Below are 17,473 nucleotides of genomic sequence, written 5' to 3'. Positions count from 1 at the left end.
CGTTCCCCTCTCAGGGCCAGGGCAAAATGGGTGAGGGACATCCTCCCTGCCCCCACCCCTGCTTTCTCAAATTATTGAAGCGTCTCAGACAAGTGCTGACTGACGGAGAATGGATAGTCCCTGGCCTCACTTTCATGTAAACAGCTCCAACTTCTAGAAGGTTCTTTTATACTAAGTTGAACAACCAAGTTGAGAGATGGAGACAGGAAGAAGCCATTCACTTAACTCCCAGGACTCTGCCCTGGTGCCTGTGCTCAGTTTTGACAGGTGTAGGTCTCACCGGTATACATATGTCTCAGGTCTTGGCTGAGCTCTGGAGAGGGAGGTAAACCAGAGAGGCCTCATCCCAGAGGCTCTATAGAAACAGCAGCATCCATAGGTCCCTGTGGAATCCTTCCCTATGGCCATAGCCATCCTCTGTCCCTATGATACCCATGTGGGTCTGAGAATATAGTAGAGGAATGTTGATCCATCCCTATCACACAGCTTCTGTCTCACTGAAGGACCCCTTAATTCAGAACACACCTTGTCTCGTGGGCAAGGAGCCAAACAAGAACAGGCTGCATGCTTCCCCAGAAAAGGCTGCAGCAGTCTATGTTACACATGCAGATGATAGAGACCGAGGTGGGGTCTCTCAGCAACTAGTGAGTGATGTGGGTCAATGCCCAATTTCCCCCCTGGAAGATGGCCACTTACTTCCTGAGCATAATGGGCAGAGATCTATCTGATTTCCAGATGACCCTTACCAAAGAGGGAGGGTGCTGCCTACGACAGTTTCTGCTTCTCCTACAGTTCTGGACTGATGAGTTTCTGCAGTGGACTCCTAAGGACTTTGACAACATCACCAAATTGTCCATCCCCACAGACAGCATCTGGGTCCCTGACATTCTCATCAATGAGTTGTGAGTACTTTTATGAGAGTCTAGGGGGCTGTGAGGCTGAGGCTATCGAAGCCAGGCACAGTGGCAATTTCCTCTTTGAGGCCTCCACACTGCCCCAGCCAGGCTTTGCAGGCTGTAGGTCAAGTCCTCCTTTACCCATCCTTTTCTTTTGGTACTGGATGCTACAACTTTATACTTCTTAGTTCAGGGGCCTCTACCATAGGAACAGAAGCCAGCAAGTGATGTCACACTGAGTTCTAATAACTTAATGGAGACAGCTGCATTTGTCAGAGGGGACCGTTAACATTTTTTGAAAGGAGTGAAACACTGATGGCAGCCAATGCTCCTGGACACAAAAGAGATCGGGAGCCAAGGAACATGTTCAAATCTCCCAAGCCACACATGTGCTGAACAGGCCACAATTGGCACCTCCAGGATGAAGTGGGTCCCATTAGCTTTTGTTCCCAGCAGCCCATTGCCTTCAGCCAGCTGACTTTCTCCCCATCCTGCAGGTTCATCCAGGGTCCACCAACTGGACATCTGAGTTCAAAGGCAAGGAAAAATACGTGGGGAAAATACAGATAGGAGGGGAAAGGTAGCCTGGGGCTGCAACTTAATTGGTAGAGTATCTGGCTAGCATGCAGACTGCCTGGGTTCCATGCCTAGTATCAAATAATGTGGTGGCACAGGCCTACATTCCCAGCACTTGGGAGATGGAGGTAAGATTATTAGTAGTTCAAGGCCATTTGTGACTACATAGAAAGTTCAAGGTCAGCCTGGACTACATGAAACCTTATCAAAAAAAGTTAATAATAAGGGGAGGTGCCAGAGAGACTCATGTAGTATCAACTGCACTATCTAACTCCATGCCATTTTCCTAAAGAAGAGGCCATTGAATTTGACCCCACCCTTGAATGCCCCAAATGGCACAGGTGGCAAGTGTTCTAGAAATTTCTTTCTGCCCTGTATTTTATCTTCTTATTTTTCAGACAACCTCACAGAAGGATAAAGGCAGAGACCCTGGGCTCCGCTCACCTCAGGCCTTGGGGTCCAGGCTCGGTCAGGAGAATGGGCTAGGTTCTTGTTTGATTTTCCTAGACCTCCTCTTCTTTCTCGGGATCTCTGTTCTCTTTCCTCCTGAGATAAAATGCTTGCATTTTGGGCACTTCTAGAAATGGAGATCAAAGCAAAGTCAGAGCCAGGATGGAACAGGATTCTTCTCTCCTGTCAAGCCGCTGGCTACTCTGGATGTCACCTCTACACCATCCAGCATGGGGTGGATGTGGCAGCCTGCAGACAGCTAGACTAGCTCCCTACAGTCAGTGGCTTATAGATTCATGGATTCCTTCTCCTCCTTTGAGAGTTAGGTTGTTGTGGGAGACAAAGCGAAATACCCTTTATTGTTTGGAGCACAGCTTGGATAATAGTGGGTTAGGAAGCCAAGACTGGTAACACTGGAAAGTTAAGGCCAGACAAAATGTCTGGATTATCTTGCTGCCTAGACCCTCCCTGAATGTCTTTCCTTCCTGGGTTACCCAAAAGATCTTTAGCCTGCCAGTGCAAGGGTCTGCCTCTTCAGCCCACAAACTGATTCTTTTTCCCTGACCAGTGTGGACGTGGGGAAGTCTCCGAGCATCCCTTATGTGTACGTGCATCATGAAGGTGAAGTCCAAAACTACAAGCCCCTACAGGTGGTGACTGCCTGTAGCCTTGACATCTATAACTTCCCCTTTGATGTGCAGAACTGCTCTCTGACCTTCACCAGCTGGCTGCATACCAGTGAGTATGTAGGCTTGTGGGTGGGGCAGAGGTTGGGGCTTTCAAGCACTTGGGGCCAGGAACACTCTCTGTGATACATCCTCCATTAATCAAGACACCACTTTTTCTCCCTCCTTCTCTTCCCGTCTACTATATCTTTCATTAGTCTTGTTCCTTCATGGTTCTGGGGGTCTGACCTAAGGCCTTGTGCATGCTAGGCCAGCACCCCACCACTGAGCAGTATACCCTGCCACTTGCCTTTTTAATGTCAGTGAGTATCTGTTTCCTACCCCTCCAGTCGGAGCCAGTATTGCTGTTCTCACTGCCTCTGCTAGTTGCTGCAGGGAGTAATGAGACGGTGTGAATCGCCCCCCAGGCACCCTGCAAGGGACAATTCTTACTCAGTATCTGACAGAAAATGTATCTCAGACCCACTCACTCCTCTTCACCCCTGAGTTAAGCCGCCCCCTCCTGCCCAGGGGTCCCTGTTCTCTTCCTACCCTGATCTTCCCCATGCACACCCCCACCCCCACTGTGGCTCAGGCTCCCACAGCAACCCGTGAGCTCTTATTAAAATGCAAATCTGATCGTGTCATTTAAACCCCCCCAATGGTTTCCCAGCAGTCCTGGGACCCAATCCAAATCCTTGACCTGGTCCTGCCCACAGTGTACCACACCAGCTTTATCTGGTGTGTGCCAGCCCAGCTGCCTTCCTCTGGAGGCCCAGAGATTCTGTCTGTTTTCCACTTATCACAGGCTGTTCCCTCTCCTAGGCTACCTACCCCTCTTCCTTCTCTTACTGCTGGCACTCCAAACCCAAACACAGCCTGATCAACCTCTCCACTCACCTGATTGTCCCCCATGTATCACCAGCTTCTGGGAGGACTTCCCATACCCCCTCCCAGACTAGCTATCTTTTGAGCAGTTTTTAAACTCCCTGTTTTTTCTTACCAACTTCATCACTTGACAATACTTGTTTAGTCCATGTCTAATTTTCTCATGGGTATAATTTCAGAGGAGTGGCAACATGGTTCCTGGTCCACTATTAGACACTCTAGCACAGTGTCTGGCCCTGAGAACTTTGAGTATGTAAGTGTCAGATATTCAGTGGAGGACTGGGGAAGGCAATATGGGAAGACAATCTGCTCTGATCTATTCATTACATTAAACTTCAGTTATGGGGGCTAGAAAAATGACTAAGCAGTTAAGAGCATTTGTTGCCCTTCCAGAGGACCCAGGTTCTGTTCCCAGCACACACAATAACTCACAACAGTAACTCCAGTTCCAAGGGATCCAATGCCCTTTTCTGACCTCAATAGGCATTGCACACACACAGTACACCAACATCCATGCAGGCAAAACACTCACACATCTAAAACATTGTTTTTAAATACAACATGACGTGATAGTCTTCCATTTAGTTCTCTATGAATTTCCACTCATGTGTATCTGCATGCACACATACATCAGCTACCTATGGAGAGCATGTATTACATACACTATCATACACTGCTACTTGATTCTTTTTGTTTTTAAACAACAATGAATCCTTGACCTTTTTCAAAGTTAGTGTGTATGAGATCTTCCTCATAAATTTTAATTGCAATAGACTCACCTAGGTGTATCATTGTTTATTAAGTATTTTTCTCACTGATGGACATTTAAATATATATATATATATATATATATATAGTCCATAATAATACATACATACATATATATAGAGAGAAACAGAGAGAGGGAGAAAGAGATCTTTGGAATGGTATAATTGAAGATCTATCTCATTTTCCTAATTCTTATTCAAAGACAGGTAGCTCTGTGAAGGCAGAGATAAAAACGTTGTGTTTAATTCATTTCCTAGATGAGAAGCTCTAACAAAGAAACAGAAGCCTGTTTGGAAGGTGTGTGTGTGTGTGAGAGAGAGAGTGTGTGTGTGTGGGTGTGTGTTTGTGTGAGAGAGAGAGAGAGCTTCCTAATGAATGCTTCCTGAAGTTCTTTTCATCGTGCCCTTACTATAAGTTTGCAGGATAGACAAAATGTGTTCTAGCACTTCACTTTTTGATGCTACTGCAGCCACAGCCATGCCCACTCACTTCTATATAGCTGAGGAAACCAGGGCTGAAGGTTAAGAGCAGAGGTCTGGGGTTTGGAGATCTGACAAGAAGGTTCCTTGGGTGCTGTCCATCCTATGGCTCTCCTTTTATGTTTGAAGGCTCTATACTTGAGAGTCCAAAGTTTTATTTTTCGGCCTTTGTCTCCTCTTAGTCCAGGACATCAACATTTCCCTGTGGCGATCACCCGAAGAAGTGAGGTCGGACAAGAGCGTCTTCATGAATCAGGGCGAGTGGGAGCTGCTGGGAGTGCTCACCCACTTTCAGGAGTTCAGTATGGAAACCAGTAACAGCTATGCAGAAATGAAGTTCTTTGTGAGTGGGTGTGGCTGGGCCTGGAGGATCCCCAAATGACTAGCCCTCCACATTGAGGGTGGTGTAGGAGGCAGACTGGGAATAGCATCCCTTGTGTCAACTCCAGGTCCACACACACTCCATTCAACCCCAGCAAAGGGAGATGGGAAGGCAACGGAAGCACCCGTGTTTATACTCAACAGGCACAAGCCTGGTGCCAGAGAAAGGATATGGGTCTGTCACTCTTCCCAAGAAATCCAGGCTAGATGTTCTGTAAGAGAGTGGGGTGGGTAGGGGGTAGTGGTTCCTGTCTGCCCAATCACCTCAAAGCTTCTGTCCTGGACCCAGGTGGTCATCCGCCGGCGGCCTTTGTTCTATGCAGTCAGTCTCTTGCTGCCCAGTATCTTCCTCATGGTGGTAGACATTGTGGGCTTTTGCCTGCCCCCGGACAGTGGCGAGAGAGTCTCCTTCAAGATCACACTCCTTCTTGGATACTCAGTCTTTCTCATCATTGTGTCAGACACACTGCCAGCAACGGCCATCGGCACTCCCCTCATCGGTAAGGCCTTCCCCCAAGGAAGTGCTCCCTGTGGTGAGGACCTGCTGCCACCCTTAGTGTGTCTCTTTCTCTGGCTCAGGTGTCTACTTTGTGGTGTGCATGGCCTTGCTAGTGATAAGCCTTGCTGAGACCATCTTCATCGTGCGGCTGGTACACAAGCAGGACCTGCAGCGACCAGTACCAGCCTGGCTAAGGCATCTGGTCTTACAGAAAACAGCCTGGTTGCTTTGCCTAGGGGAGCAGCCCATAGCTCACAGGCCCCCAGCCACCTTCCAAGCCAACAAGACGGATGACTGCTCAGGTGAGAGAGGATAGAGACAGACTCATAATGGAGTCTGGAGGCTGTGTCATGCTTTTGTTTTCAAACCTAGGTGAATGTAAGGTGGGAGTCATGGAGGCTGAGCTCTATGGACTGAGAAGGGCTCAGGGCAGCTGGGTATGGTGGTGGTGGGTGCATGCCTGGAATCCCAACACTTGGGAAACACAGGTAGGTAGATCTCTGTGAGTTTGATGCCATTCCAGGACTACACAGTGATACTCTGTCCTGAGAGAGAGAGACAGAGAGAGAGAGAGAGAGAGAGAGAGAGCAACTGAGGAAGACACCCAACTTCTGGCCTCCTTACCCCACCCCTCTGCCACAGCATCAGGGTATCTCACTTGCCTCCCTTTCATACCAAGGCTCTGTTCTTCTTCCAGCCATGGGAAACCACTTCAGCCATGTTGGGGGATCCCAAGATTTGGAGAAGACCCCAAGGGGCAGAGGTAGCCCTCCCCCACCACCTAGAGAGGCCTCGCTGGCTGTACGTGGGCTCTTGCAAGAGCTATCTTCCATCCGGCACTTCCTGGAAAAGCGGGATGAGATGCGGGAGGTGGCACGGGACTGGCTGCGAGTGGGATATGTGCTGGACAGGCTGCTATTCCGCATCTACCTGCTGGCTGTGCTGGCCTACAGCATCACCCTGATCACACTCTGGTCCATTTGGCATTATTCTTGAGTGAACACAACCCAGAAGGCTATACAGACCTGGTTAGGCTAAAGATGGAGGATTTCCCCTTAGGTCTACTTCGTTCTGTTTCTAACACCAATTAGTTTGAGTAATCCCAAACTAGTGTCTGAACCGTTGGCCCTGAAACTTAGTGCTGAAGACCTATTCTGCCTTCCCCACTCATTCCCAACCTCCCCACCATAGCTTTAAAGTGTAATATCCTATTTCAGGAGAAACCAGGTATGCTCTAATTTTATTCATCAACACATTGAGCCCAGGTTTGCTTTCCAGTACTTCCCCAATTAAAGCCCTTGGAACTGCTCATTTCCACACAATTTGGTTTTTGCCTGAAGAAAAACTAACCCCCTAGCATAGGTGCCTGAGACTTCTGCATCCATTTGTCCACCCCCTAAGGGCCTCCTTTTTAGCTCACTTGTGGCCACTTCCCTAGCATTCAGCTTTATCAGCCAATGGGAGCAGGGGGATAATAAAGCACAATGCTGTCTTGTTCTCTGTCCATGACCATTTGTATTGAGCTTTGGAAAAAGTCTGGGTGGTGGGATTGCCTGCAGTTTCAGTTGACAGATGCTTTCTGGACGGGAGGAACTAGAGGGTGACATGACAGCCATCATGATAAAACAGTAGGAGGTGGGGCAGTTTGAAGGTTAAGACTGACCATTTATCAGATGTGAGGAGAGAGGAAGTCTTTCTGCATTCCACTGGGAAAATACTGGAAGGATCCATGTGGGCCAGCTCTTCTGGATTTATGGTCTCTAGGGAGCAAGCTCTTTACACTGCAACAGAGTGCTGCCAAGGAGATAAGACTTCAGCACCACGGCCAGCACCCTTTGACTTGGTGTTTAGGAGATGCTGAGTGCAAGGCTTGTATTGAGGCATCTCCCCTGAGTGCTCTTAGTAGTAGCTAGTGCCTAGTGGCTCTAACCAGGGAGCAGGTTAGAGCCTTGAAGGGAGGGATAATGCTCTTGGACATAACTTATCCTAGTCACTTGTCCTGGACACCAAGGCTTAAGACAAGCTAAGCAATGGCCCAACTCCATTCCACCCACCTAACAGTCACCTAGGGAAAGGAATATTCTGTCTTAGTCTCAAGAGTGTATAGATGATGTTCCCTTTGACACTTTACCTTGTCCTTATCTTATTTATCTCCCTGTCTTTAGTTGCTTGACACTCAAAGGAAAGCAAGGTAGAGGGGGACTAGACAAGGAATAGCCAGGCTACAGAGACAGAACCCACCAAAAAAATGTCTGGAATGAGACCAAACAGCTCCATAACCTCTTAAGATATTCGAGAGCAGCCAACAATAAGAAAGTCAATGCAAACACCGAGGATGGTACCTTCTCAAACGCCCAAATTCTGCCATTTCAGTTCATAAACCACCTGGGAGGCTGAGCAGAGGGCAGAAATTTGGGGCCTTGGCTTTTGTCACATGTGAAAGAGCCTAAGGCTGAAGAAGGGCTCATCTGGTTTACCTTTTGTTAGCTGCCTCTTGTCCCCAGATCCCCACCACACAGAAAGAGCTCCTGGATTCTAGCTAGCTGCTAGTTCCTCAGGTGACCTGGGATTAAGGGCTCATCACCACCTCTACCCCAGACAAATGGGATTTTGATATGACTTCAGAATTTCACCTTTATTTTGTTTTGTTTGTGGTGGTGATCAGGCTCTGTTAACAAACAGGAAAGTATGAAACCCAGAGTTGCTTTTGACTGAGCAAGAATGGGCAAGAGGTGGGGACAGTTCTCCTTGTTTGGGATGGACTCTGCAATTCCTCACTTGGAGCCTGGTTTTAGAGTCAAAAGCTGCTCCGCCTACTAGGACTGCTGGGCCTAGTGGTTTGCTCTCAGAAGGTTCTGGTGTCCTGGGCCACAAGGATAGAAAGATGGACAGTCAATGCACCACTGGCCATTAAGTGGGTAGCTATTGACAAAGTGTTCAACCAGAGAGCTAGTAAGACACTCATCAGCCTATTGATTCCCCATCTCCCCCTCCTCACCCTTCACTTGTAATCAATGGGGCGACAGAGCCCAGTACTGAGGTGGCCAATTAACCACCTCAGGAATGAGCTGCTATGTGTAACATCTTCCGGTCCACTGGCCACATCCAATAGGAGCATTGGTCTGGCATGTGCCATGCTTCCCACGGGTGGGAAACAGGACATTCTCCAGTGTACTTAGGACTATGCCCTAAGAGGTCCTTACCATGTTTGGGGACACCTCCAGTCACTTGCTTACTCCCTTCCTATCAGAAATAAAGTTCAGACTGAGGCAGCCCAAAGAGGCTAGGCTTGGCCTCCAGTCTCTAACGTGCCAACTAAAATGACAAAAGCCAGGAATGGTGGCTTACATATATACTTGTGAGGCTGGACCAGAAGGATTACTGTTAGTTCAAGGTCAGCCCAAGTGACGGTGAGACCCTGTGGAGGTTTATCCAATGTAGCCATATTGAGATAAAACAGATAAGAGGGTACAGTGACCCTAAATTCAGGGTTGGATTACTGACATGAGCTTTAGGAGTGAAGAAGGAAGAGTTGTGGCAAGTGGCAGGAGGTCTGGATAATGAAGCAATCTTGGTCTAGAGAAGGATCTGCCTACTCCCACACATCATTGCCTTATCTGCAAGGTGGTCTCAAGAGGTCCTTGGCTTGAGGGGCCAAGGTGGCTCTCAGAAGACAACAGCTTCTGTCCCAGAGCTCTCCTCATCTAGGGTGGGGGTACTCTGAAGTAGGAAGATAAGTTAGACACTATCCAAGTGACTAACATACAGACCCACGGAGGAAAGTTCCAGGCTCTAGGTAAAAAGACTGTAACAGAGTGAAGCCCTCCATTCTGCTCATGGCTAGCTGTGGGGAATCAAGACCTTTAGCATGTTCCAGCTTTTATATGCCTGCTTTAGTCTATATGGCCCCACAGCCTCTGATCCTGTCCTATGCAAAGGGATAGGCATCAGGTCTCACCTCCCAAGTGCTCCTCGGCCTTCCCACCCACCCTTCTAATAGTCTCCCCCAAACTCCATCAGAACAGTGGAAGTGTACTGTAGCCCTGCCAGGCTTGGTGCTCTACAAATCTGCAGCTCAAGCAGCCAGGAGGTTGCCACTGGCTCCGAGGAAGAGAATGGCTTTTGTTCCTGATGTTGGCCACCTGTGCTCAATGAGCTCAAAGGCATGCCCTAGAGTGGGCACCTGGCAGCTTTCCGGAGAGCTGGGACAGAAAGGTTGATCTTAGCAGCCAAAGCAGGGGGTTGGGGTAGGAGGGGTGGGAAGGCAGGGGACAAGGGACTACACAACTGTGAGTTCACCCAGGCTAGCTTAGAGGAAAAGTTTCCTGGTGATGGAGGGGAAAGCAGCTCAGTGTTCACCAGCCAGCTTCTCCTCCCTCCCCCTCCTCCTCCGGCCTCTGAATCAATACATTCTGAATCTAATCTAATAACAGAGATTTAACGAGGGGATAATGCGCGTGGAGCCGCCAGGCGCTTTGTCTCTTCTTTCAGGAGGCAGCTGGGGCCCATTATCTGGGGACAATGCCCCATGCTAATCACTCCCTCTGCCTCCCTCTGCATGTTTGGGGGAAGGGGTGTTGGGCAAGAAGGGGCAGCTCCTTTGACTGTACGGGAGGCAGTCACACTGGCCCAGCCCACCCCAAGCAATTGCCTTGGCCTAACACCAACTCCTTGGCCCTCTCTTCCAGTCACACTGGGTACCCTGACCTGTGAGAGGTGGAGGGCACCCCATCAAGGCAAGCACACAGCTGGGACTTGGGTGGGTTTTTTGGTTTTTGTCTTTCCATTTTTCTACCATAGTCCTCTATAATTTAAGCTACTCCACCGAGGCTTGTGATGGCCAGCCCTGAGTGTCACAGTGGCGTGATTAGAGAATTCAATCCTAGTTTTAGGGAATAAAAATATCCTATCCTGAAATAGAAGCCTGGCCCCCTTCCCCCTCCCCCATTCTTCCCTCTCTGTTATATCTGGAAGTGTGGAAGTTAGACTGAAGGAAGAACTTAGGAGGACACATCCACCTCAGTTTTCTACTGGAACTTTTGGGAGGAGGGAGCCCAGAGCTGCACTTAGACATCCCACTGCTTTCTGAAACATGTTTACTGAAAGATGTGGGCGTATTGTGGAATGTCAAACCCCAAATGCAAAATCTTCCATCCTGGTTCTCCTTGTGTGTCCACCTAACTCATTTCTGAAGTGGGGCTCATGCTATTCCCACACCATAGATGTTAGGGGTTCTGTGATCCCAATGAAGAAATGTTCAGAGAATTTACAAGGCTCTAGGAGAGCCACTGAGCATCATGCTGGCCCTTCTTCATCGACTCAGGTCACATTTGGAACCAGAGAGAATTAATCCTGGTAAGTGGTGGATGGGAACCTTTGACCTGCTGGTCCCATATTAAGGGCAGGCCTAGCCAAATAAGATAGCCATTTACCTTAAGGCCAGGGAACTAAAGAGCCTACTTTTGCCATGCCACACCCAAACATTGGTGTCCGCTCTGTCCCTTTGTTATCTCATACTCACTCCCACACCTTCAGCTTCCTAAGAGAGTTCCTCCATAAAAATTCAGCTTTGAGTTCCTGCACTGAGACAGCCTTGCACACTCTAGAATCCTATCCTGAGTGTGGCCAGGTCTCCCATACAGCTCTAGGACCCATGTCCCTTTGTAATGAGCTCTAAATCTATACAAGAAGGAGCTCTGTGAGCATGGCACATGGAACTTACAGGAACCCAGGAACTCATTTCCCCGAAGCTAGAAGAACTTCCCCAACTAAGGATTCAGAAAGAAAGAAATATCCAGCTGGACACCAATATTTGGCCAAGACAACAACCATGATTTCTAAATTCTTCCCACCAGGTGGCAGCAAAGCCCAGAAATTCTATAGAAAGTCAGTCACAAAGAATTTTATTGCCCCCACTTCCCTGCTGCGTCTCCCAAATAAAGAACCCTATCTCTCACCAGGGGTGTCTGCAGCCTCCTTCCTTCAAGGCCAGCCCTATCCTTTGGGCCAGCAGTAAGGACAGCATTCCTGAGCTCCCAGTATCCAGGTCGAGCAGCTCCACCAATCATTCTGTCACTGATGCACCCACACTGAGTCGTGAGCCCTGAGGCTCCTGCCTAGGCTCTGGCCATGCTCATCCCCCCCATCCACAAAGTTGGCTCCTCTAGTTTCCCCCCTTTCTGCACATGTGATGAAGATGTGGGTGGCTGGTGGTATGGAAAGCTCTCTCAACCTAAACGCTCAGAAGACTGTCTCTTTCTCCTCCCCAACTCCAGCCGTATTACACCAAGTTGGAACACTAACTCCTCACCATCCTGGGGGAAAGCAGCTGGTGGGGGGAACAGGTCTGTGGGTGGACAGATAGGACAAGTGCCTGAGAGACACTCATTTACTCCAGATTTGGCTCAGGGAAGGACTGAGGAAGACATGGCTGTCCTAAGCAGGGCTTTCAAGAATCCATTCCTTTACTTATCAGGACATGTACAGTGTCCACAGTGTGGCTACTGCCAAGCCCTCCAATCGTGCCCCACCCTCTGCTCCCCCACAAATCATCAACCTACTGCACCTGCTCCTAGTCAGACCTTGTGAACTGAAGTTCCCTGAAAAGATCACATCTGTGTTGAAGATTTTGCACATTAATTGACTGATTAGAACGTCCACGAATGTGGAGACTTGGAATGTGGCAGATCTGGAGCTAAAATTACTATGGGCTATCTTTAGTACCCATTAGTAGGCATTGCCAGCCATGTCTGGATCTAACGTAGCATCCTTCTGACTATCTGGAAAAACCATTGGAGCACCTTAACAGACCACACATGGGCTTCCATGGACCAAAGCTAAGCATGGCAACAGGTTACACAGTACTTCCCTTCTTTACTGCAACCAGCTGCTCCCACTGTGTAACTGGTAAAAACACTGTGGCATGCATTCTGTGACTGTAACCATTTCCACCGTGCAGCAGCAAGTCATCTAGGACAACCCGAGTCCGATTGCAAGCCATGGACTTTTATATTTGGCTCACAACAAGCCATCTATTTCCCCTGGAATGAAAGCTGGCTTTTGTTGTTGTTGTTGCTGTTGCTGCTGCTGTTGTTTTGTGAGAGGTGGTTCATTTGTTTGAGAAGTCCAAAATGAAGCCACAGGGCTGAGTGCCTTCTGGAAGATCTAAGACAAGAATCTGCCTCCCAGACTTGGGCCAGCTGTGCTGACTTCGGGGAGTTCTGTCCCACCTTCAGAGTCAAGACCAAGTGTCTCAGCTCAACTTGGTATTGATATTCACTGCCCCCAGCTCTCCTCTCCTCCCTCTCTCCCCCACCTCTCCCCCCAACTCCCTTCCTGTCTCTCTGTAGCCTTTCCCTCCCCGAGTTCCCCTTTCTCACATCATCTTTGTGAAAAAGTTGAATTTTTAATTATGCACATGCATCTGTTTCTGCAGGTGAACATGGACACGTGTGTGCAGGTGCCTGAAGAAGTCAGGGCACCAGATGTCCCTGGTGCTGGAGGTACAGGCAGTTGTGAGCTGCTGGACATGGGTGTTGGGAACCAAACTCAAGTTCTCAAGCATAGCAGACAGTGCTTGTAATCACTGAGTCCTCTCTCTAGCCCCAACATATCATTCTCTCCCAGTGTGTGTGTGTGTGTGTGTGTGTGTGTGTGTGTGTGTGTGTGCAAGTGCATATGCAGAGGCCAGGAGTTGACATTGAGTATTTTTCCTACCTTCTTCCTGAACATGGATATCACTGGTTTGGCTTGGCTACTGGCAGCAAGGCCTCTGCCTCCCTCCAGCATTTAGGGTTACAGGCCCATGACACCAGCTTTTTATGTGAGTGCCAGGGTTCTGAACTCAGATCATCTAGATTGTACATCAAATACTTTATGGACCATCCATCTTCTGGCCCCTTATCACACCATCTTTTGGCCTGTCTTTCACATAGATCCCTGTGGCTATAATCTGCCCACACTAATCACCTACAACCTGCTCATCTTGAGAAGCTTTGACTCAGCACCCAGCAAAGGCCTTCCAATTCACAGTGTGTCACACCCATAAGCCTTAGAGGTCAGGAGGTAGATATCCTTGGCAGGGTCATCATTCCTACCCTGAGATCTTGGGCAATCTTCTGTGTATCATCATCGTCCTGTCCATAAAAATCTACATGATAAAGCACCCATCTTGTGAGATTGTTGTAAGGGTTTAGTAGATGGTGGCTAAGTTCCATACAACATTTATTCTTGCTGTTTTTTTGGTAAATCTATCTGCCTCCAGAACAGGAGAGTTGTGAAGTGGGGCATCATGCACACACTGAGTTAACACAGAAAGACAAATCATGCTTGTATCAGGCAACACATGCCATGTGTTCATGAGATAACATGGATCAGCTCTAGAAGCTCAGGAGAAGGGGACAAAAAGCCTACTGGAGGCCAGGATGCCAGTGCAGCAAGAGACAGAGAACCAGGTTTGACTTTTCCCATCTCCTCTCATCCACAGGACAGCCTCCTGAGTGGGGATGGTGCCAAGGGCTTACTGGGCTAGAGGTCCTACCCTGGAATGAGGCTCAGACTTATTCTCTGTAGATCTGAGATACTGGCAAAGTCCTGGTCCAGCTTCTCTGTCCAGGACAGTGGATGCAGGAGATGGTGTGGCGATGTCAATAGGACCTTTCAGACCAGATCTAGTAAATGATGCCTTTCCCTCCAGGTGACACTTGGCTAGAGGTTCAGGCCCCATGAGTGCCCACCCTTTCCTCTTGACTGTTGTGTTCATGCCCCTTCTTTTGCTCCTAAGACCTATTCTTGGTGATGAAACTCAAACCCACAAGCAATAGGCTTACAGTTTTCATAGGGGTCACTCTGTATTGTGCAAGAGCTGGTTTGGGACGGTGTCTGCCCAAATCATGAGTACACGTAGCATTGGCTTCCCTGTTGTTTACCCAGAGAGATATCCGAAGCTGAACACTGCCTAGCATGGAGTGGAGGCTCAATACTGTCTAATTAACAAAGGAGTGTGGTTCCTCCTGGAGTTCTTTTCTGTCAAGATGACCACAAAGCCAGGACCTTTTTGCCCTGGAGAAACCACTACACATGCAGCATGCCATTAACTGGGGTCGTCTGGTGCACCTGCTGCCTTGAGCTCTCTCCAACTCTTTCAGCAGCCTCAGCCCCAAAGTCAAGAGAATCTCTGGGTTCCCCTGCCAGTCTGTCCTCTCCAAGTCAAGAGAAGTCAAGCTAGTGGCTGGAGTGGGGGACTTTCCACTTTGTTCCGTGTGGGGTCATGGCTTCCTTTCTGACATAGAGCAAGGAGTTGGAAGGGTTTCCTGTTGGGGTCACAGGTCAAATGCTGCATGACTCAGCAAAGCTCATAGGAGACTGGTGACCCCAAGACCTCCCCTCCCTCAGGAAGAAGGCTAATCTTACTCTGGTGCAGGAAGCAGTCCCAGTGAGCTTGGGAGGGGGCGGGTGGCTACCACTCACAGGATCAGCATGGTTCTCTCCCCTCTCCTCTCCCTTCTCCGAGAGATGGTCTCCTAGGTGAGGCAAGATATGACGGGTGTGGTTTGAAGAGGGCACTGCTAGCAGAGAGACTTTCACTGTGGGGCTGAAAGTTGACTCAGCAGAACTAGATTCACAAGAGAAGCCTGATAAACTGTTGTTTTAAAATCTATTTTGCATCCATGGCATGATGGTGCATACCCTAAATCCCAGCATTTGGGAGGCAGAGGCTAGCAGATTCCTATGAGTTCAAGGTCAGTCTGTCTATAGAGTGAGACCTAGGTCAACAAGAGCTAACGTAGTGAGAGCCTGTCTTAAATTAGAAAGAAAAAAAAATCTGTTCAACAATACTCTAATAAATCTACCTTTGTGCAGAAGAAATCTGTAAGATTCCACAGGAAATGTCTTTTTCTTTTCTTTTCTTTCTTTCTTTTTTTTTTTTTGGCTGAAAGGGTAAATAGATTTGTCTGAACCCCCTTCCTTCCCCAGCCTCCTAACATCTCCTTAGGGCTCCCCAGGTTGGGAGTGGAGCAGAAATCAATCACCCTGTAGTCAGGAAGAGACAAAGTAGCTCCCTGCCACCAACTTCCAGTCCTAGAGATCAGAAATGGGAAGACATGAAGATCTGATCTGGTGCATGCTGTGTCTTAGGCTCTGTCTCACCCTCTGGTGAGCATCTGACTCCCCAGCTTTACAGGGTATCTGTGTTGGTTCACACAGGTTGTACACTGTAGGGTAGACGGTACGGTTCTTTGGAATGTTTAACGCCTTACAAAATCTACATATTAAAAAAAAACAGCAAGATGGCTTAGCAGATAACAATGTTTGCTCAACAAGGCTGATGACCTGAGTTCTATGCTCTCACATGTGTGTATACGTGCACACATCCCACACAAAGACCAAACAAAGACAAAGGGGAAAGAAGCCAAAGTGGTAAAGATAAATCCAATGGCCAGGGCCACAGGCACAGAGGCGCTCTATAGTGCCTGTAGGTCACCTGGACCCTGCCCTCTACTTCCCCCTTGACTTAAGTGCTGCAAAGCTCTGATCCCTTGCATAGTTACTGAACTCTCTCTTCTCTAACCCACTTCCTCCTTTGGAAGTCGTGCTGGCTTGACTGCACAGGCTTGGCTATTGGAATGCTTCATTCCCAGTTGGAGGCGCTGTTTAGGGAGGGCTGTGGTGAGGTGCAGTCTTGCTGAAGGGAGACTGTCACTGAGGGCGTACAGTCTGGTCCCAATTCTAGTTTACTCTCCCTGCTTCACCTTTGCTCTTGAAAATGAGACCTATTAGATTCCTGTTCTGGACACCTGCTACTATGCCGTTCTTCTCAGTATGGACTCTCCTTTTGAATCTGGAAGCCCAAATAAACTTTTTCTTCTATGAGTCACTTCTGATTGTAGTGTTTGATCATAGTAACAGAGAAGTAACCAATACAGAAGTGTATCTTGTGTGAGTGTGTGTGTTTGTGTGCATGTGTGCATGTGTGTTCCTGTGTACCTGGGCATGTGTGAACTTCAGTGTGAAGGCCAGAGGTCAACCATGAGTATTATCCATCTTGTTTAAGACATGTTGCCAGGTGTTGGTAGCACAACTTCTTTAATCTCAGCAGTTGGGAGGCAGAGGCAGGAAGATCTCTGAGTTCGAGGCCAGCCTGGTCTACAGAGAGAATTCCATAACAGGCTCCAAAATAATATAGAGAAATCCTGTCTTGAAAAACCATTAAAAAAAAAAAGACATGGTCAGTCATTGGTCTGCAGTTCCATGATTGGGCTAGGTTGGCCGCCAGCCATAGGGTTCTGCCAGGATCTGCTTCCGCAGCTCTAACATCACAAAGGGTGAACAACCACATCTGGCCCTTTCCCTCCATTTATTTATTTAGTGTGTATGTGTATCATAGTACACATACCATGTAGAGGTCAAAGCACAAACTATCGGAGTCAGTTCTTTCCCTCCACCATGTGGGTCACCAAGTATCAAAGGCAAGTCCACCTACCCACTGACCCATCTTAGTGATGCCATAGTCTTGACCCTTGAAGCATATCTTTCCCTAATAAATTGTTTCTGCTTCTGCTGTAACTGTGTGTCCCTGCTCAGTTCCTCCTTCAGGGACACAAAACCCTGGGACCCTCCTGTACCCTGCCGTCAATGGCTATAGCACCATTTACAGGGATGGAATGTGAATGGACCCTCGGAAGTCACCTCACTCAGGAGCACTCCCTCTCTTCGCTTGACAGGAGGGCTCGTCTAGTCATAGTATCATTCTGGAAAGTTCCTGCCCAACTCAGGTGAGCCCCCCCTCTGTGAAGCCTTGTATCCTCGCTGGGTATCTGTCCTGTCTTCTTCTGTCACCTATACATGCCTGTGATCTGCTCGGCTTTACTA

The 17,473-nt window shown here is 48.5% G+C and overlaps 1 protein-coding gene across 1 annotated transcript in view; it reads left to right on the top strand.

Annotated features, from left to right (window-relative positions):
• Positions 1 to 6,698, top strand: part of Htr3a (5-hydroxytryptamine receptor 3A) — a 10,737-nt gene extending 4,039 nt beyond the window's left edge. Inside the window, exons 4-9 of the mRNA XM_051196894.1 lie at positions 793 to 902; positions 2,491 to 2,660; positions 4,905 to 5,065; positions 5,393 to 5,603; positions 5,683 to 5,904; positions 6,282 to 6,698. Of these exons, the coding sequence (XP_051052851.1) occupies positions 793 to 902; positions 2,491 to 2,660; positions 4,905 to 5,065; positions 5,393 to 5,603; positions 5,683 to 5,904; positions 6,282 to 6,598 (1,191 nt within the window). The 3' untranslated portion in view covers positions 6,599 to 6,698. The remainder of the gene's footprint in view (positions 1 to 792; positions 903 to 2,490; positions 2,661 to 4,904; positions 5,066 to 5,392; positions 5,604 to 5,682; positions 5,905 to 6,281) is intronic.
• Positions 6,699 to 17,473: the final 10,775 nt, after the last annotated feature.

The sequence above is a fragment of the Phodopus roborovskii genome, unplaced genomic scaffold (assembly GCF_943737965.1).
Source record: "Phodopus roborovskii unplaced genomic scaffold, PHOROB, whole genome shotgun sequence".
NCBI classification, from domain to species: Eukaryota; Metazoa; Chordata; class Mammalia; order Rodentia; family Cricetidae; genus Phodopus; species Phodopus roborovskii.
Note: the sequence above shows the minus strand (reverse complement) of the source record. Positions and strands in the feature narration are given on the sequence as shown.